The 22,682-nt window shown below is 38.3% G+C and overlaps 1 protein-coding gene across 1 annotated transcript in view; it reads right to left on the bottom strand.

The window, feature by feature from the left end:
* Positions 1–22,682, bottom strand: part of PAX5 (paired box 5) — a 243,846-nt gene that overhangs the window by 27,148 nt on the left and 194,016 nt on the right. Inside the window, exon 8 of the mRNA XM_087957413.1 lies at positions 22,024–22,125. Coding sequence (XP_087813539.1) covers positions 22,024–22,125 — 102 coding nt within the window. The remainder of the gene's footprint in view (positions 1–22,023; positions 22,126–22,682) is intronic.

The following is a 22,682-nucleotide window of genomic DNA, read 5'->3' as shown; positions in this document are numbered from 1 at the left end:
GATCCTATTATCCATTCCACCAATTGTGTACTCGTTCTGAGTGTGTCAATTTTGTCATTATTATTATTCATTATTATTTGTTGTAACAAATGGAAAATATAAAAGATTGACTCATTCATTGTCTCCATAAAAGATAGTAGAGTCACAAAACATTGTATAAATTTTTAACAACAGGGGATAGGCACTCAGTAAATGCTTAAACTTTCTCAGCTTATCTTCATTCAGCCACATCCTGAACCCAACACAAAGACTGTGATTAAATAAAAAATAAGAGTTTGGTCATAAGAATAACTTAGATTGTACTGTACTGTGGAACTATTAGTCATTGAGCCCATCAATCTCATTTACTCCCCATGCAACATACTCAGAAATTGTAGATTTTTAGGAGCACTTTTCTTGTTCATCTGAAACATTAAGTTCCCAACTAGATATTAGGAGGCAGAGCCTAATCTTGAATCAAACACAAGGCAAGTTAGAGAGATCTATCTTAATGGAAGTAGCTGAAAAAGCACTTAACTGCCCCATTTCACACTGACTTCAAGTTGTAGCAAGACAGTTCAGGGGCAATCTAGTGTAACATTAAACAAGCAGATAAATAATGGCGATTTTTTGCCAACCCTTAATATGCTCTCTATCATCTTTAATATAATTTTGAGGTATAACTAAGAGAATAACCAAGAGAAAGTCTTACTGTTTGGGTAAAGGTTAGACCCTGCACAAGATAAAGTGTTATAGTGTATGTGTCAATCAGTGTTGACTCCTTGAAGTTGTTTGAACCACTGCCTGTAGTTCTCCTGGCAAGATTTTTGGAAGTGTTTGCCATTGCCTACGTCCTAGGGCTGAATAGAGGGACTAGCCTACCTGGCTTTGTGCCTAAGGTAAGACTAGAACTCATGGTCTTCCAATTTCTAGCCTTGTGCCTTAACCATTATACAAGACTGGCACACCAGATAAAGTTTACATAATGAATATTCAGTGTTTGGTGGAAACTCCCCCACCACAATCTTCATTATTTTTCTTTTATTGAGACCTTTCTGCTGTTGGGAAATGAATGCAAAAGAATAGATTACTATAAAATCTGATGCAGCAGTGTTTAATCATAGTGTACACTATAGGTTAGATTTCAAAATCAATCGAGAACTTCAGTAAACAAGTACATTTTTAAAAAAAAAACATAAAAAATAGTAAGTACATTTTTTAAAAAAATTAAAGCATTGCAACAAAAATCTAATTCCATATGCAGCCTATGTCTTTCCCACCAGCCACCATGATCATATATTACTATATCATTATTCAGTCATCAACATCAATATTCAAATATAAAGGATCAATAATAATATTTCACATCTCTAAAGTAGTTGACAATATTCTTTTATTTCTTACCATATTGCCATTAATTTCCATTGCAAACCTTTTTTTAACATGCAAACTTGGCTGATGCTGTATTATTCCCATATTCTCAAATTGCAGAATTCTTAAGGTGCAATCCATTGACCTACCATTCACTCATATACATATCTACTCAGATGGCTTACAAATTTATGCTTAATTTTGTATTAAATTCATTACTCGTATCATACTTTAAAGAGGAAGCATGCACGTTTGATAAAATCGATCAGTCAATCTTTGGATGGGTAGGTTTTCTAAAGTTTTTTTTAGAAGAAATTAATGAATCTTTTTTAATGCACAAAGGTTTTCTGAGTAGAATAACATGTGGAGAAAGTAAATCATCACAGTTTAGCATGCACTCACAGTAAACTTTATGGCAGGCATTATTTCATCATTCTGTTAATTATTTCAATTTACATATTTAATTAGCTGTAATCTATCTTTCTAGACAGTCAGTTTGGTGTAATAGTTAAAGGCACTAGACTAAAAACCAGGAGACTATGCATTCTTAGACATGAAGCCATGATGTCAGACATGAAGATGACTATCAAAATATTATATAGTCAAAATATTATATTTCCTTAAAAAAGGAATGGAGAAACATGCCCTTGGAGGCAGAAAGAGACAGCCCCCGCCTTCCTTAATAGCCCACAGCAGATGTCAGCACTTAAGAGATAAAGAGATAGGTAGCTCTATTCATAGGCAAAAATTCCCTGCAGCAAGGTCTGAACAAAGGTAGGATTAGCCCTCAGCCACAATAGGAATTGGCCAAGGCCTCTTCAGTGTATTATCTCAGCAGTTCAAACTTCAACCAAACCTGGGAGCTCAGACAACCTCAGCTATGACCTCTACAACAGCCAATAGAATACACGTTCTAGCACAGGAACAAGAAGTTCAAATGCAAAGCCCAAGAGAAGCTATAAATACCCCCCCACACACACTCTCAAGTCCATGTTTTTTACGTTTTATTTGATTTGTCAATCGCTTACAAGATACAGGTATAAGAATAAATATAGTTTTGAATACATGAGATAGATACTTATAAGAACAAGGACAGGGACAGTAGGCACGATTGGTGCGCTTATGCACGCCTCCTACAGGCCTCTTAGGAAGGGGGTGAGGTCAATAGTAGACAGTCTAAGGTTAAAGTTTTTGGGGTTTGGGGAAGAAACCAGAGTCAGGTAGAGTATTCCAAACACTGACCACTCTGTTGCTGAAGTCGTATTTTCTGCAGTCAAGTTTGGTGCGGTTAACCTTGAGTTTGTATCTATTGTGTGCTCTTGTATTGTTATGATTGAAGCTGAAGTATTCATTTGCAGGTAGGACATTGCAATGTATGATTTTATATACTATATTTAGATTGGACCAGAGGCGGCGTAGTTCTAGGTTTTCTAGGTCTAGAGTTTCAAGTCTGGTGGCATAAGGTATTCTGCAATGAGTAGAGGAGCGGAGAACTCTTCTTGTGAAATATTTCTGGACTTTTTCAATTGTGTTAATATCAGATACACGATATGGGTTCCAGACTGATGAGCTGTATTCAAGTATAGGTCTAGCAAATGTTTTGTATGCTCTAGTTAGTAGTGTGATATTACCAGAAAAGAAGCTACGTAGGATTATATTAACAACTCATAATGCCTTTTTGGCTATGTAGTTACAGTGGGCTCTAGCACTTAGATCATTTGAGATGGGTACTCCAAGGTCTTTGACAAAGTTTGGATCCCCAACAAGGTCTTGACGATTTAGCTTGTATTTTATTTTCTGATTTTTTTCTGCCAATATGTATGACAGAGCATTTATTTGTTGAGATTTGAAGTTGCCATTTGATTGACCATTCTGATACATAGTCAGGGTCTTTTTGGAGGGTAGTAGTATTGTCTGTGGTGTTGAATAGCTTTACATCATCAACGAAGAGAACACAGTTGCTCTTAATATGATCACAGAGGTCATTTATGTAGAGTATGAAGAAAGTTGGTCCTAAAACAGTGCCTTGGAGGACACCACTGTTGACAGGTACAGAATTTGACAGGACGCTCCCAATTTTGACCATTTGTTATCTGTTTGACAGGAATGCTTCTATCCAGTTATGTAGGTGTCCAGAGATACCATAAGATTTTAGTTTTAATAGTAGTTTGTCATGTACCACTGAATCAAAGGCTTTACAGAAGTCTATGTAGATTGCGTCTATTGCTTTGCCTTGATCGAGTTGTGTAGTCCATATGTTTTTGCAGTAAGAGTTGCAGATTACAGGACAGTTTTTTCCTAAAACCAAATTATTTATTAGAGAGTAGGTTGTTTGTCTCTAAATAGAGGATAATAGATTGGTTAATAATTGATTCCATGACTTTACAGGTGACACAGCATAAGGAGATTGGTCTGTAATTTTCAACTAGGCTGGGGTCTCCTTTTTTGAAGATGGGGATGACCATGGCTTGTGACCATAGTTTTGGCAAGGAGCTGGTCCTGAAAGATTTTTCAAAGATTATGCTTAGAGGTTCGGCTATGACCTCTACAACAGCCAATGGAATACATGTTCTTGCACAGGAACAGGAAGTTCAAATGCAAAGCCCAAGAGAAGCTATAAATACCTCCCACTCTCAACGCCATGTGGTCAGCTGCCCAAGACCTCAAATCCATGTGTTTCTGCTTCACCGGACTTTTCCCTTTCAACCAAAAAGAATGAACTTCTGAAAGCTAGGTACTTCAAAATGAATTCTTTATTGAAAGGAAGTGATCCCGGTACTAGTCAAAGCACAATCTAAGATGCTTCCAGGCATACGGTAATAGATAAAGGGAGTTAGAGCCCTTCCCCTTATTCTGATGTGGATTTAGTCAAACAAAGAACCAACATGTTAATCCCCCCCTTTTTCTGGGAACATATCTTAGAAGAGTTTCCTAGGGAGTATCTTTCAGAGCTGGATGCTCTTTTTCCAAGAGGTGACAAGTTTCTAGACATCTGGCTCCAGTCCTCCATTTGTATATCATGTGCAAGTTATATAGATTTGATATAAGGTTTAAGATATTCAGGTTACATTAAAAGGGATTACTTGTACCAACTTTTACTCCCCTTCTTCTTCCATTGAAGAATGGCAGATACACGGATCTGACTTCATTAAACCATCTTTCCAATCAGTCTCCATGTTTCTGGTGCCTTTCTCCCGGCTTGGAACTGAACCAGATGGACATTTCTTCCAACATTATGAATCAGTCATTTTTTCTTAGCTTTAGGGAGGAAGCTAAATGGTGAACCACTCCCAAAAAACCTTGCCAAGTCTGGGCAAGTGGCAGGAGGAAGCCAGCCACCCCGCTCCTCAAAAAAAGGTATAAAAATATTAGCTGAGAGTCAAACTGGCCAATAGCTAAGACCATTTCCCTCAATCCTGTAAATAAACAGCTAATTGGCTTCCAGAGCTATTAGCAGGCAACAAATTTACGATGTTAAAACATGTAGATTGTTCACTTGCGCTAGAATAGGCATTGATGCAAGACATCTAATAACAACATATAGTACTGTACAAACCAGCTAGGTTCCTGTCAGTGATGGAATATATGAACATTAAGAGCCATAGCAGCACTATGGTTAGAATGCAGTATTGCAAGCTGTCTCTGCTCTGCTTGTCATTTTCAGTTTTAATTCTTTGGAAGATATTTGTGAGTCCCAGGGGTGCAGTGGTTAATGTGCAGTATCACAGGCGAACTCTGCCCACTGCCAGGAGTTTGAGCCTAATCGACTCAAGGTTAACTCAGCCTTCCATCCTTTCGAGGTCGGTTAAAATAAGGATTGCTGGAGGCAATATGCCGACTCTGTAAACCACTTAGAGAGGGCTGTAAAGCACTATGAAGTGATATATAAGTCTAACGCTATTGCTATTGCTAAAATACATAGCAAAGAAAAAAGAAAGAAGTGCATATAGCTCTTTTTCCATTTTTGTATGTGTTTGCAGGGTTGAAAGACTTGCTGGTTCTTTCCATAGCCATCACTACTAGATCCACTCCAATCTTATTCTGGCATTCAGAATTCTCTTTGACTTTCTTTTCTTCTAATGCAGGGCTTATATTACTCAGCTGCCAAATCAAGAAAGTATGAAGTCAGTGGATGAATCTTTGCTTTCTGGACTGTCCCTCTATCTTGCACTAAGAACTGGAAGCTCAACTTGGCTCACAGCTTGAGATGTTTCACAACAGTGGTGGCACAATTATACGAGGAAGCCCAATTGCAGAATTGCTGGTACATAACCAGCATTAGGAATTTTAAAGGCCATAAAGGTTCGCAACCACACTGTGAGTTCAGTTACTGCCTGGCAAGTGAACACTGATAGGGTAACAAATTTCAGTGCCCCGGATACTGGAGAGAAACTAAAAGTTGATTACCTGGACGATGGGTTTTTTTTTGGCAAGCTCTAGATTTGCAAACAAAGAAAGAAAACCATGCTCATAGTGTCCCCGTAACAGAATGCACCCAAAAATAGTTTAAGTACTTGGATCAAGCTTAGGCATCCTTGAAACTGAAATTGCTTATTCATTAGTTTTTATTTATAGGATTTTTAACGCTAACTAACACGTAACTCAAGGCAGTATATGGGACAAGTAAAAACACAATACAGCAGGTTTTTTTTTAAACAAAAACAACAGTGCAGGAAATATAAAACTCACATACTAGTGAGTTCACAAAACTCCACCTGCTAGAACATGTGTGTCAAACTTGTGGCATCATGTTGCCATCACGTGACGTATCATGACTTTTTCCCTTCATGGAGCTGGGGTGGGCATGGCCTGCACATGACCAGTCCGTGGGCCAGCAGTTTGACACCCCTGTGCTAGAAGATGTACATCTCTATGATTTTACTAAACAACAGTAGGATCAGCACCATGCACACATTCAGAGGCCAGGAGTGGGAACAGAGGAGAAAGCATGTTTCCAGGTTCCACAATAAGACATTTCTTTAGTGTGTTAATTTGGAAGGTGCCAACTCAACTGAATCTAATGGGACAGTTAGTAGGGAAAATTGGAGAGAGGTGGTCTTGCAAATAATTCAAGTACTTTAGGAGACAAAAGTTGCATATGGGGGGGAATTTCCCCTAACTGTTTTTCAGTTTTTAGATCCTTTTCTTTTCCTGTTTTTTTTTAACACTCACATTCCTCAAAGGAGCGCTTTACCTGTTCTCCAGGATTTCTCAAACATAATACATAGCAAGACCATCAGTAAGTTTTATGATAGTAAGCCACACAGAGTTGCCTGGAAGTAAGGTGAGAGGCCTATAAATTTTGTCAATAAAATAAATAATAAATAAAATAGGTTCCTTAAGTGCTCTGGAATGCGTTTACGCAGAATTTACTTAGGTAACTGAATAAGTATTTAAATGCGTGGATTGTAACTGAAACTTTTGGGGGAGAGAAGGATAGATTAGCCTAAAATGGTGATCAAATGACAGGTAGGTGGGATTAATTAACTGGGAGCTTTACACCTCACACAAAATCCATCATATTGTGTTCTTGGGGATAGACCACCTCAAAATAGCTTAGCTTTGGATGAGGACAGGCCAGGGTACCAATGTATCTTTTAGATTTAGATTTAGAAACTCACAGGTGTGCTAATGTCTAAGGAAAGAGGTTTGATAACTTAACAGCCGAATGCAACAAAAGAAGCCAGGGATCTTTCTTCAATATGGTTAAAAAAAAAGGAACTGCCCCTAATTTAGCCTCGAGCACCTGTGAAGTCCTTTTGCAATGAATGCAGTGTCTTTACCCTATCTGAATATTAAAAACAAAAACAAAATTCCCTCTCTCAGCTCCCTCCCTTCCCCCAGGTAATGTCTCACACAAACTGCTCCTAGCTTAGGTTTCTGGTGGACCATGGAAAGTTTGGGGGTGTTGGATCTGCTGGAAAAAAGAAGAAGAAGAAGAAGAAGAAATAGGCACGCTGGCCTTTCCTCTCCCTTCCCCTGCAATGTAGCTCGCTCACTGCTGCTAGTTGACACGACTGATTTATTTGACTGAAGCTGGCCAAACTGTCACTCAGAAAGTGCCCCCTTGGTGCCTCCTCTAGCTGGAAGTACTAGGAGGTGGGATTGCATCAACTGCTCCTGTCAGGGATTTCAAATGGAAACAAGCCACTGAATATGAATCTGACAGCTCCAGTACTGAATTAGGGCTATTTGCATGCTAATTTTCACCATGCTTAACTCACTGGCAGTCCTAGAGAGAGGAGCAGTCGCTGCATGTTTGGAACAATGCTTGACTGATCTAGCCGCGTTAACGAGCAAATTATGGTAATTTTGTTATTACAAATGCATAGAAATTTCCAAAAGAGTGGAGCAATACAATATGTTTTTCTCTCCTCCTCCCCATTTCTAAATATGGAGCCTTTTGTTTATACACACTTTGCCTTGCTTACTTATGTTTAGATATGCATAATGTTTCACTTTGAAAAGGGAGGAGGAGAAAAATGAGAATATTGAGGGAAGAAAAGAAGATGCTTCTGTACATGTTGCCAAGCCATTGAGTGGAGTAAATCAACACAGGTCTGCAGAAATGAAAACAGAATTACACCAGGCTATACTAGCTAAGAATCCATCTCATTAAAACTAATCTTGTTGAGTTGCCTGCTTATTCCTATCAAAAATATTTTAAACCCGTTAAAATACAGGAGAATTATACTAAAGGCGATATATTCTGCACAGGTGTGTTAATGACATCGCCGGGTCTTAAAAACCAGAATATCAAAATATTTAAACGTTTCCTCACAATAATTCTTAATAACCACAATTGTGTAGTTCAGTTCTATAAACTAGCAAGAGAGAAATGCTGACATCCACATAATAATGAGCAAAGGAATTTGCCATAAGAGTTAATTAAGAAGTTTATCGCTATGGGTTAATAATAACACCTATAACTCTTCCATTTTTCATTTAAAGTACTTATACTTTTATTTCTGACTTGGCTCACAACCTTCATTGGAAGCCTCATCAACATGAACGCCCACAGAAAATTAAAATGGAAAACATGAACAGCAAATTTATTTTAAATATCTATCAAATAAAAATAATGCAATATTATATAAGGACGTAAGTTTCATTTAACACAAGGAGATATATTTCAAAGTAAATGGGTATAGGACAGTAGTATGAATCCCATTTAATGCCTTGGAAAATAACAATGGCTTCAATTAACATCTGAATGCCATCAAAGCGTGTGTCAAAAACGAGGAGAGGGTATAATTCTGTAGGCCAAATAGGGCAATTGAAAATCACTTGTCTCTAACAGTCATCCACCTTATTTCAAAAGGTTGGGCTACTATGAGTATGTTGTAAGTCTATGGAGGCGTTTTTAGATTCAGGTAGATTCTTATGGCTGTGTGCCTTACTTTAAAAAAGCAGTGTGATCGTTACTATTGCTTCAGAGTGCTGGAATATTTCTCTCACCTCCAACCAAAAACACGCTTTAAAAGGAAGCTTTTCTCCAGAAGCAGCAAGAGAGCAAATAGAGATCACATTCCAAGCCTAGTCAAAGTCTGGGAATTAGTTTCATCGCTCCAGCTAATGCAATTTTCCTTTTTTTAGCAAACGTGTTAAAATCAAGTATGGAGCAGAAGGCAAGACAAGAAGTAATGGATGGAAAGTAATCAAGGAGAGAAGCAACATAGAACTAAGGAGAAAGTTCCTAACAGCTAGAACAATTAACCAATGGAATGACTTCCCTTCAGAAGTTATGGGTGCTCCCATAACTGGAGCCTTTTATATCTGAAATGGTATATAGGACCTCCTGTTTGAACAAAGGGGTTAGACTAGAAGACCTCCAAGGTACCGTCCAACTCTGTTATTCTGTTATTACTTTTATTTTGGCCTTTGTTTATTTAAAAAAATCCTCATACCATTTGCGGAAAAATATTCCAATATACATTTGTGACCAAAAAGGGTGGGGGAGGAGAGATATTGTTTATTTATTTCTCACATTTCTTCTCCCTCAGATATATAGAGGTGCAGATGTAGATAGGCATGTAAATATACATATACATGTTGATGTAGTACAAAAACAAGAATTTATTATCCAAATAGTTAAACCTGAAAGAGGTGAATCCAGTTTCATCAGTGTCTACACCTCTGACCATGGAATGAGAGGCCTAGCATATGTTGATGAGCATCTTTGACGCTCACAGCTACTCTGTCCTCATCTTGGCTGGGCTGCAATGTGAATCAGTAGGAAAATACTATCTCAAAATCTTCACCAGTGGCTTTTCCAGCCACGTCCAGCATCATTCTTTGAAGGATTTAAGAACTGAGCACCAGACATCGCCTAACATCACATTACCAACCTGCTAGAATTTTTCTAAATGACAAAAAGTTGTAGTTACTCATGCAAACTTTTGTCACGTCCACAGAACCAGTAGTTAAAATTTTGAATCCCACCACTGGTCCTAAGCTTCTATCTGAATACACTCCAAGGACTAGTAGCAAGTCACTTAAAGCAACAGATACTCCTTGACCATGAATCTTATGCTCTTATAGCCTTAATAGAAAATCTATCTAGATCAAATAAGGAGGAGAGGGATACAGCTTACCCAGTTACTGTTCAGAGCCTGTAAATGTTGCCTTGTTCGAACGCAAAATTAGCTTCCCACCACAAGTGTTGAGAAACTATCAGTTTATGAAGCAGATCTGAAGTAGAGAACAGGTAGATTGAAAAACAAATCATGTACCTTATTCCATTCACGTCTGTATAATTCTAAATTCAATCACACCTGTGTAAAATCTCTGCAAGTCAGGAGGAACATTTTTTAAACCGCCTTCCAAATCTGTTTCATCAGAAGGTAAATGGCTGTCCAGCAATCCTGCAGCTGAAAAGCATGTCCTCTTCTGAGGTCCTTTGGTTAGGTTTAAAGGTGATTTTAATACCAAGTAGGACTAGGACTTTGGATTCAAACTCCAAAGGGTCTTTAGAATGTAGAAGCTGTTTGCAACATTTTAAGGAGCTACATCTTCTCCCACGATGATGCTATTTTTTTTTTTTTTAATTTAGCTGGTTTGATCTTGTTCATGCAAACTGGTTGCATTTTTTTTTCTTTTTCTCATTCCCAAAGGAGGGGAGGGGGATTTTAATGCATTTTAATGACACACAAATGGAAACTGGGGGCATCTAGACCTCAGGCTCCTTTGGAGAGGCATGGTGGACAGCAAGCTTAGAAGAATGAGGGAGGAGCAGCACAACCTTGCGATAACCCAGAATGCCAAGGCAAGATGCTGTTCTCACTGTCAAGCCCACCCCTGCCCCACTCCCACCCCTGCCCCACTCCCCCCCTCCCACTTCAGGAAGCCATCTTGAAGTGTGTGAGGGACATGCTGGCCCAACCTTGTACTGATTGGCTCACCCACTGCTAGTCTGTTCACTTTATAACATGTTGTTATGCCTCATTTTGATACCTCTTTCTAGATTCAATTTTATTTGCACATTTACGTATGCAGAGCCAACTCCCTTTTTTCCTGCAATAGCTTAGGTACTGGTCCACAATTGACCCCCAGATTTCTGTGGCTAAGTGAGACATTTGTGTTGCTAACTGAGACTCGAGCAAGAGTGCTAATTTTGCCCCGTGCAATATGACCTTGCTTGTTACAATTGTTAAGTGAAACACTGCAGTTCTTAAGTTGTGACATGGTGGTTAAGTGAATCTGGCTTGCCCATCGACTTTGCTTGTCAGAAGGTCACAAAAAGGGACAGTGCAACCATCATAACATGAGTCAGCCGCCAAGCATCTGAATATTGATCACATGACCACATGGGTTCTGCAACAGTCCTAAGTATGAAAATCAGCCATAAGTCACTTTTTTCTGTAATCATTGTCACTAAACGAACTGTCATAAGTCAAGGACTACATCTTGTATGTTTCTTTGTGGGATTCATGGAGTCATTCCCTCAATTTCTTTTAGCAAACATCTTTATCACAGAAGCATTTTTAATTTAAATGTGCTTTCTAGTTAAAGTGACTTTCTAATTCAAACTTTAACACAAGAACCATTTTTAAGGTTTACAGACAAACCTCTGAGTTTCACAAGAGAATAATACAGCTAAATAGAGCAACGTTCTCAAGGACCCACATTGTTCTTCCTTAAAGCATCAACTTTATACATTTTATTAATGTGGCCTTCTGAGTGTTTCTTTGACCCAGCAACTCACACAAAACTCGAGAGTATCTACTGTATTTTTTAAAAGTGAACCCTGAGTTTGAATTTCATCATTTTCAGATCCCTTTAGTTGGGTAATTGCACACATAGACTTCATATAAAGGAAATTCATTTGTTCAGGGTCACTGCATGGTTTTTCATTAAAAACAAATTACCAATGTTCAGAAAGGACATCTGGGTTTCCAGAGTCCTATTAATGACTATATTTTCAGCATTACGATCCTGGACAGTCTATCCTTTCCTGTCACCCTCCGTTAAGCCCCAAGAGGACAATGAGAATGACAGTCAAGTGAAAGGCAAACCATGAGGGATGAGGCCAGCATCTCTGCCTCCAGGGAAAGGAAGAGATATGCGAATACTCTCACGCAGGCACACGCACACCCATAGACACAAATAAATACGACTAAATATAATTTCACCTGTACCTTTTTCTTGTCCCTAAGGCTTTATACCCATCTGATATTTTGCTTTTATATCTCCAAAAACTAGGAAGACATCATCTAACATTATCCAATGTAGCCTTCTCACAGTCTCATTGCCTACCAGATACATTGGGACCACACTTCCCACATTCCTTCTACCATGAGAATTTTTGGAGCTGAATCAGAGGCTACCAGATAAGAAAACTGATAAAAACTGCAGGACCAGCATATATATGAACAAGAATGACTGCATTAGCTTATTCCACTTTGAAGCCTCTTGGACGGAACAAAAGGTTGATGTTTAGAAAGTTGCTATTTTTGCTTTGTGCAAAATAACACATAGAAAAGACACTGAATCATGTGATCTGGTGAAGCTAGACTGAAAGTAACAGCAAGTCTATTGTGTGAAAACGTGACTTCACCGCACCCATATACAAACAGAAGAAACTTAGTGGGCCCCAGTCTTTCTCTGACTGGGCAATAGCCAGCTTTGCCCACCTTGTTAGGATGAAGCAGCACATTTCTTTATAAAACATCAGTAATTTAAGCCCAAACAATATACATCCTTTCAATTCTGTTCTATGTTAAATCATATAACATGGTAATTTTCATATAATTCTAAAATCAAAAATTTTCATGCATGTACCTTCTGTGGGAAAGTTCTTATCTTTATATCTAGCCTTAAATATAATAAAGTTGAATTGAAGCTGGTGCATTCTTCCACTCAATAATTATTACTTTAGAGAAGGCAAAACACTCTTGAATTCAGTATGGCTTGAATGTTCGGTCACTGCTTCAAATATTGCAATTATGAAACAACATATGTGCTGACATAATCAAACAGTGCTGTTTCCTGATATCATAATTGAATTATTTTGTTGTGTCTTTGTTAGATTGTGAAAAAATGTAGATCTGGCCTTAGGAAAGAGGAAAAAGAAAAGAGAAACAGCATCTAAATCCTGAAAAAGGGGGGGGGACATAAGAAAGAAGCCACATTACTGCAAAGCTTTGAGCAGAAATCCCACTTTTTCTCAAGGAATCTTTTCTTGATTGGTTTGTTAAGTTCCTCCATTTTAGAGACTTATCCTCATTGCATTGAAATATGCACGGGCTTCCCCAGGATAAAACAATTATTTGGTCTGTGAGATTTCCAAACAACCATCATTTCTCTCACAGTACATGTTGAAACCAAGTCAGAACATTTTCAAATAATCTTGACTTTTTCAGATTTGTGTACCGATCACTGCACAAGGTTGTTTATTGCATGCTATCCAGCAATTGAATATACTATGACAGGTAAAAAAAATTTAAAACAAAAACCCATCTTCCTGCCACAAACATATCCACAAAAACCTTATCAGGATTCCCTCTTACACATGTGCAATCCATATTTTAATCCACATGTACTTTTGTATATTCATTTGGTGGTTTGCAAAAAAAAATATTTCCCCCAAAACCACTATAAAATAGTGATCAGAGAAGATCAACTACAAAAGACCCCCCAAAATGTAAACAGACATATTGAAGAGCTGCTGTTGTTGCCATTTGGGGACACCTGAGTTCCAAATCCTAAACAATCTGAGTTATGCAGATGTTATGTTTGCAAAGTTTCATTCAAAAGATTTGCCTGCCTGAATAGGAAAAATGGCATCATCTTACCGAACAGAAGGAAGCTCGGTTTAAACTCTGTATATACTGATTTTCTTCTATAGTTCCATAATGGAAATCAAATTCTTAAACAGCGTAAGATGTGGGAGTTAGTAAGAATTTTCTCTCCAGTGAACAACAGGTGGCCACCATAGACTGCTAACGCATGGCTAAACTTCCTAATATACTGTACTAATGTGGCAGTTAATGGTGGATTTTTCAGGTACAAATTACTCTTTGCGCTGTAGAATTTGAAGGGAGACACGTTTATTTAATTAGTGGCTGAATGGGTACATGCTATGAAAACTCCCTTACAAGTGACATGTTCTGTTGGCAGATTGAAAAACAAACCTGGAACTCCCCATAGGTTGATTCCAAGTGCCTGATTTTTTACTGTCAGGGCACTGCAACATAAGATCAGTGATCTCAAGAAAACTTTGCGGAAAATAGTTCTTCTAACATCAGTTTGTAAACTTTGTATGCGTGTCTTTGGGTCAGTCTTGACTCCTGGCAATTGCCTGGACAAATCCTTGCAGATTTCTTGACAAGGTTTTTTGGAAGCGGTTCACCATTGCCTGCTTCCTAGGTGTGACGACCCAGGGTGGGATACAAAACAAACATAGTCACAGAAAACAGGCGAAGCCCCTTTTATTCCTTCCCTTTGCTTCCAAACTCCAAATATCCTTGATGGAAGACAAAAAAAAAACTCCGCACAAACAGTTACAAGGAGGAAAAAAGCAACACAAACCAGGCAAGATAAGGGCTGGAGGACGTCTACAGATAACAGAACACACACTGGGAAGGATGCCAAACTCAGAGAGGAACCATAAACTAGAGATATTTCCACACTTTGTTTCGCCCGTACACATGTCCGTCCTCTTATTCAGTTGTCACAACTGCAGCCCATGAAGAGGATCAAGGCCCTCTCCTCCCGAGTAGACTAAGTCTCTCCCTTATCCTCTCTTCCCTGCATGCCCTAGGAGGGATAGGGGATGGGCCTGGGTCCTGACTGCTCAGCTGACCTCTGCCCTTTCCCCAGCCTCCTCCACAACTTCCGGAGCCACACATCCATTCCCTGTCCGCTGTTCCTCCTCTCCCTCAGAGTCAGTCTCCACCAAGGGCATGACACTAGGGCTGAGAGAGAGTGACTGGCCCAAGGTCACCCAGCTGGCTTTGTGCCTGAGGCAGAACTAGAACTCACAGTGTCTGGGTTTTTAGCATGGCGCTTTAACCACTACACCAACCTGGCTCTCTGTAAACAAATAATGCGGCTAATATAACCATCTGTAGCATTTCTATCCTTGTTATCTCTTCTTCTACACAGCCTATATTTTAAAGACAACTTATTCCATCTGTGTACTTTGATTGAACTACTAGCATAACTGATGCGCAGAAGCAAATCTATTGCTTTGTACTTTATGGTTCATTGAATTAATCTCTTTGACCATTCCTGCCTTCTGTGTTCACAGTAAAATACAAAAAGCATACAAAATGTGGAACATTTCTGTGGGACATATTCAGTGATTCCATAAAAAAATGTATCCTCAAACCTTGTTAACCTGTAATAGAACTCATGCTTTTACATATCCACCCATGAAATGGCTTGACAGTATCACTGTCAAAATAGACATCAGAGAGAATAGAATACTAAGAGTGAAAAAGATATGAAGATTAACTAAATCTATCCCCTAGCTTCAAGGAAGGGTCATCCACAAATTAACCCTGATTATCACCATACAGATCAATACACAACTTCATCGCAGGACAGAACAGAAGCCAAAAAAAATTATTATTTTTTACCATATAATCATTTCTTGACTATATAAGATTTTTTTCCTGAATGAACATAGGAAAAAACCAGTTTCCAATCAGAGGTAAACATAAGGAATGTACATTACTGTAATTTCTTTAATAAACAGTCCATGAAGGTGCCATGTATGTTAGGCCAAAGAAATAGAAACAGTTCTTTGCTATGCAAAGTTAGATAGATAGATAGATAGATAGATAGATAGATAGATAGATAGATAGATAGATAGATAGATAGATAGATCCTCTCTCTCTCTCTCTCTCTTTCTCACACACACACACACACACACCACTCAATGTTGCTCCAAATCACTCCAAAAACATACAATCTAATTATTTGATGAACATTCTATGAAATTGGAATGGGCTGTAGCTATCTAAAAACTCATATCATGTGAATAAGTGTAACTCAACCTTAGCATCACCTGTTAGGTCAGCTTCAGGGTTGACATCATCTTCCACAATTGCACCTAAAAACCCAGTTTTGGGAGATGCTTCCTATGGTCATCAAGATGTTGGGAATCAACTAAGAAAATAATCATGTTGTTACTCATTAAATAAACAATGATGGTTCCCGTGAAAATACAGAATGGGGAAGTACAGTATGGGAAGCATGACATGAGCTAGGCAATTCAATTAATAAGACACCATGGAAAGTTGCTATTAAGAAGAAAAGAATCAGACTGAAGAACCATTACATGCTTCTCGAAAACTCACAGAAGACAAGATAAAAATAGATGTGTCGTCTTGTTTCCAGTCCGTATATATAATCGTATTTTCAACAATCATATTTGATTTTCTGAATCTAGGAACTTTATTATATTTGAATCTTACTTTTCCTTTAGAAAATTTAATGTGACTTCTCAGTGTGACTTACATTGTATTTCTACAAGTTTAGTACACATACACACAGACATACACACAAATACACACGCATGAAATTTATCCTGAAAACATATCAAGCACTTTGGATTGCTTAACCATTAAAAAAATCTGCTGTACTGATTGATTTACTGGACCATATTACAAATTTTATATTTTTTCCTACATATATTTCTCAAAGAACAGGTTTAAACATAGTTTTCCTGAATGGAAAGGACTGTATCTGAGGCAATAGTATATACTAGAGCAGAATTTCTCAACTATGGCATCTTTAGGACAGGTGGACATCAACTCCCAGAATCTCTCAGCCAGCCAGGCTGGCTGGAAGATTCTGGGAGTTGATGTCCACGTGTCTTAAAGTTTCAAAGGTTGAAAAATCCTGTATTAGAGGACAATATTTAAAAATAAACAAACCATAGTCTGGGGACTCAGCATGAGTTATGTTGTGATGAGTATGCATTTCGTACTGGTGACTACATACCACATATTCTTCAATTGTCCTGGCTTCATGATGATTTAGGAATGCCAATAAATCTAATGCAATTCTCATTTTCAACACTAAGGAGGATTGTGACCAATATTACTCAAATTGACCTTGGTGCCGATTTTCTGCTTATCATATATCTTATTCCAAGATACCTGCCTCCAGATCTGATCTTTATGGAACAAATCCTACTATTTGACAGATATTATACACACTGATGCGGTGACTCAGTGGATAAGACACTGAGCTTGTCAATCAGAAAGGTCGGCAGTTTGAATTCCTAGCACCGCATAATGGAGTGAGCTCCCATTACTTGTCCCAGCTTCTGCCAACCCAGCAGTTCAAGGGCATGTAAAAATGCAAGTAGAAAAATAGGGACCACTTTGGTGGGAAGGTAACAACATTCCATGCGCCTTCAGCATTTAGTCATGCCAGTCACATGACCACAGAGTCGTCTGGCTCTTTGGCTTTGTAACGGAGATGAGCAGCGCCCCCCAGAGCCAGAAACGAATAGCACATATGTGCGAGGGGAACCTTTACCTTTTACACACTGAAAAGCTATAGTGTTCATTTCTATATCTTTCCTTTTAGTAGCACGATTCAGAGTAAGATTCTGCAGGAAAGTATATACTATTGGCAGAAGAGAATAAGGAGCTGCTCCTTTACACTTTCTTTATTTTATAGTTTTTCCCTACTATGTTCATTAATTATAGCCCTCCCTTATGGCTAATTATTAAAAGATTTATTACAGCCACTTTTTTGCATGTTTTGAAAATTATTACAAGAGATCAATATGTCTAGAAGTGAGTGTCTGAGAATTGGTAAAATGAATTCTCACTGTATAAATGTCAGCACAGAATAATTCAGTCATATCACACTGATGTGTGCGTAATAAAGCTGATCTGTCGTCTGTTGCACAGCCAAATGATAAAAGACTGCAGTGCATTCATAAGAGATTTCTGAAATGGGCCCTCCAAATGTTAAGTGACAAGAGAGGATCAGTAAATTATTTTGGATGCTAGTTTAGCCTAGTTTGAAGGAAGAAAAAGGGACTGAGAAGAATGACAAACAACTTTCATTTTTTAGATCAGAATATTATCATGAAAGAAAGATTTGAGATGTGTGTGTGTGTGTGTGTGTGTGTGTGTGTTTTCTTAAGTTTTCGCGGGTATTTATATGCATGGTATTCAGCTTTGTTCAGGTATTTTCCCACGTCATTATAGTTGTGCTTTTAAAGTTGTAGCAACGTTTCGGCAGAATCTCATCTGCCATCATCAGGCTTTTGTATTGTGTTTGTCTGTGAGTCAGACTTTCACAGCCATTTCTGTTTTAAATTTGGTGCTAGCCTACGCTGTGCCAGTGTGTGTGTGTTTTTTTGTGATTTTGCTTTTTTTGAAAGCCGTTGGCTGTCAGTACTTTAGTCAGGGTGCATAGTTCAGTCTTTATGTGTGTCTTGTCTGCCAGGCGTTTGGTTCTGGCAATTAGTGTTTCGGCCACGGAGTTTATCTGTGCTGGGTGGTGGTGGGATTGGGTGTTGAGGTAGAGGTTGGTGTGTGTTTTCTTCTGGTATATTGTGTGTCCTAGTGTGCCATCTGTTTTTTTGTAGATTAGTACATCTAGGAATGGTAGTTGTTTGTTTGTTTCCGTTTCCATTTCCATGGTGAATTTGATTTTGATTTTGATAAAGTACTGACAGCCAATGGCTTCCACAAAAGCAAAATCACTGGCCTGATCCACAAAAACACAGAGACATAATGGAGACCTAGAAGATGAACAGACCTATGGAACAGCTGCCCTGCCCTACATAAGAGGTAATACAGACAAAATCAGTAAGATACTACACAGGCATCACATCAAGACTGCCTTCAAAACAGACAGAAAAATAGCAGCCATCCTAAGAAACCCCAAAAATAAAATTGACCTGGAAAACCAAGGCATATATGAAGTCCCCTGTGAATCATGCCCTGCCACATACATTGGACAGACCAATAGAAGAATAAGTACCCACCTGGATGAACACAAAAATGCAGTAAAAAAGCTGGAATACACTTCCTCACTAGTCCAACACATGAAAGCCACAGGTCATAGCATCGACTTCAATGGCACCAAAACCCTAGCCACTATAGAAAACCCCAGCTACAGAATTATCAGAGAAGCCATAGAGATTGAAAAAAGACCTGAAAGCATGAATAGAAGAGATGACTCCACCAGACTGTCAATTATCTGGAAGCCTGCACTCTCAAACAAAAAAATCTCCACACCACAAGCCAGACAAACACCTGGGCACTAACAGACACCCCCCCCCCCCGATACCTCCAGCTCAAACACACCCCAACCAGGCACCCAGATGAAACCCAGCTTCCTAATAAATGATAGCCGTCTGTTTACTCAAAGCCAAGCCACACTAAAAGCCTCCAATACAGGAAACACAATGTTGCCAGCCAATCAAGACAAAAAAAGCTACAAAACAGACAGAAGATATTAGAAACACCAATTAAGCAGAACACAGCGAACTCCAAGACCAATAAACACAGACCAAGACTCCCAACCAATCAGGATGAAGAAAAAAACATTCTGGCACAGCAGTAGGCTAGCACCAAATTTAAAACAGAAACGGCTGTGAAAGTCTGACTCACAGACGAACACAATACAGAAGCCTGATGATGGCAGATGAGAATCTGCCGAAACGTTGCTACAACTTTAAAAGCACAACTATGATGACATGGGAAAATACCCAAACAAAGCTGAATACCATATAAAATATAGGATATTTACCCGAAGCCAAGCTGCACTAAAGGCCTCCATTAAAGTAACACAATGCTGCCAGCCAATCAAGATACAAAAAGAGCCAAAAACAGACAGAAGATATCAGAGACACCCATCAAGCAGAACACAGCAAACTCCGAGACCAATAAACACAGACCAAGACTCCCAACCAATCAGGATGAAGAAAAACCATTCTGGCACAGCAATAGGCTGCCCCAAATTTAAATCTGAAACCACTGTAAAAGTCTGACCCACAGACGGACACAATACAGAAGCCTGATGATGGCAGATGAGATTCTGCTGAAAGCTACAACTTTAAAAGAACTACAATGACGTGGGAAAATACCCGAACCAAGCCGAACACCATACATGTAAGTACCGAAACTTAAGAATATATATATATATATATATATATATATATATATATATATATATATATATATATATATATATATATTATGGATCTTTGTTATTCAGGTTCTTCCCGCGTAAGATTCATATCTAGGCACGTTTGGCGAGTCCCACTCGCCATCTTCAGGCTGGTGCTTTCGGCTTAGTGCCAGTGCAAGCAGTGCAAGCAGCTTGCACTGGCACAAGCAAGCACCAGCCTGAAGATGGCGAGTGGGACCTCGCCAACGTGCCAGAAGCCTTGATCTATGGCAGAACCCAATAACCAAAGATCCACATACTACCGAGAACCTCAGAAAACATATATATATATATATATATATATATATATATATATATATATATATATATATATATATATATATATATATATATATATATATATATATATATATATATATATAGTATAATATATATTATATATATATATATTATAGTTACTATATATATATAATATATATATATATTTCTAGTATAAAATTGAATATGTTCAGTAATTTAGTTGTATCTCTAATATTACACCTACTGTATAATGAGTATAAGATGATGTAGCTTGTTCACTTTATGAGAGTGAGGATATATTTCAGAAAACCACTGCAGAATTCTTTTTTGTTTGTTCCAAACGCATATGTGGTGGGCTGGTAATTTTCAATTTTCAGGTTACATGATTAACTAGAAATGTAAAAGAATTTATTGATTCCATTTAACTGTGTTAAGAAAAAAATGATTTTGCAAGAGGTGGATCTATTACTGTTGAATTAATCATGTATTTTCTGAATAAAGAATTGGTGAGAAAGCACTGACTGACCAGTCAAAATCATTTTTGTTTATACAGATGAAGCTTCATTGGCTAAATAGTAAGAGAAATTCAGAAACTTTTACATAGTCAGTAAGATCAGCTCAATTTTCTGTCTCCTTTCAATACTAGGGACTGATAAACACAATATATTTTAGCAGTGGTAAAATCTATGACTGTGCAAGTTTGAAGGAGCATTTCGATAAAGCTACAATTGAAGCTCTCCTCAAAGTCAAGTACTGAATATAGGCAGTGCTTCAGAAACAAGAATTAAAAAAGGCTTTTTCTTCGGATCAAAGTAATCAATTGACCTTTCAAACTGAAATAACAAAAAAGAGAGATTCACTTTTCTAAGCAGACCTACATGGCATGGGGCTGGTTATCTGAGGGACAGCCTCTCCTTGATTACATCTGCCCATCCCACCATATACATCGGGGTGGGGTGGGGGAACAGGCTGCATGTCCCATCAGCTGGGGAGCTTCGTCTGATGGAATCTAGTTGGCAGAACAACACTCCTTACAAGCACTGATGATGTTACTTAGATTGGGTATGAAACGTCTACGAGAAAACAGCCAAGCTCAGAGAGCATCAAGGATCCTTCATGTCATCCCTTAGCTACAAATATTTTCCTTTATTGATTGTTGTTGTTGTTTAGCTCTGTTGTATACCATCCAGAGTCATAACTCACTTTTTTAGTGGCATTGTAACTTTGAGTGATCATTAAACAAAGTTTAATAGTTGTCAGTTGAGGACTACCTGAATAGATTAAGTATATCACTTCTAAGTATGAGAACCTACAGGTACAATTGCGAGACATGTTTATAACCAAGTTAATTTAAAAGATTCACATACTAAAAATGCAACGAGCAAAGTAATCCCAAAATTAATCTTACATATATCTCTTGTAATATGTATTCAACAGAAAGCTTCCTTCCAGACATATTTTGACTGAATAACTTCTCTTAGGGATACCAGTTCTTTTAAATCAGTCTCCCTCCCATCAGAATGAAGTCAAGGTCTAAGTTTCCAGGAGTTATATACATCATTGTCATAATACAATTACAGAGTCAGAGAAAGGCAGTTGCCTAATTGTGTGTTTAACATCTCTCCTTGCCTTCAGGTTTGTAAATCTAGATGCAGCTGGCATGTAAAAGGAGCACAAAGGAAATCCTTGGCTTTGTGGCTGAAAGTCATTGCTTTCATTCGTATTTCCCGCCCCCCCCCTCTTTTTTTTTTAATGAAAACTCACCAGGCACCATCCCTGTCAGCGTTGGAGCAGAGTAGCTGCCCTGTCCAGCAGGGGGGACGTGTGGAGGGTATCCAGGGAGGGTTGTGCTTGCCAAATCACGACCTGAAAAATCAAACCAACAAATCGCCACGTGAGCATTCGCAAGATCTAGACATATTTTTACATTTCCCTTAACACCCAAAACACAGGCCGTGCATTCGTCAAAACTCACTGCAAATACCAAAGTGGGATGCCCTATCCTCTCCACCAAAGCTTAGCTTTGTCAGGCATAAGAAAGATTTTCCTTTATTTATAAGCACCACAAGTAAGAGACCAGCAGCAACTACACACAGTGTTCCAAACACATTAGAAGCAAGGCAATTTTGAATCCAACTTGTTCCCACCTCCCCTTCTTTTTAAATATATAATTCAGTAACACAAAAAGGCAAGCGAGTGATTTAAAAAATAAAACAAGCCATGATCTGCTCTTCTCAATCCAAGTGCAGTGTGGTTAAACAATAGAAGAACTGACGGATGAATTGAATATGGCCTGTAAGTAATGGGATGATTATCCTGATAGCTCCAACAAGACTAATGAATAGATGATGGATGTACACTGTTTAAAAAACATTATCACTGCTCTGTTTAATATTGTTGGATAGCACATATTATGATGTATT

Source organism: Notechis scutatus, chromosome 2 (genome assembly GCF_049901735.1).
Source record: "Notechis scutatus isolate UNSWTSFEM ecotype Mainland chromosome 2, rNotScu1.2, whole genome shotgun sequence".
Classification (NCBI taxonomy): domain Eukaryota; kingdom Metazoa; phylum Chordata; class Lepidosauria; order Squamata; family Elapidae; genus Notechis; species Notechis scutatus.
The sequence above is the reverse complement of the archived record's forward strand: the minus strand, read 5'-3'. Positions and strand labels throughout refer to the sequence as shown.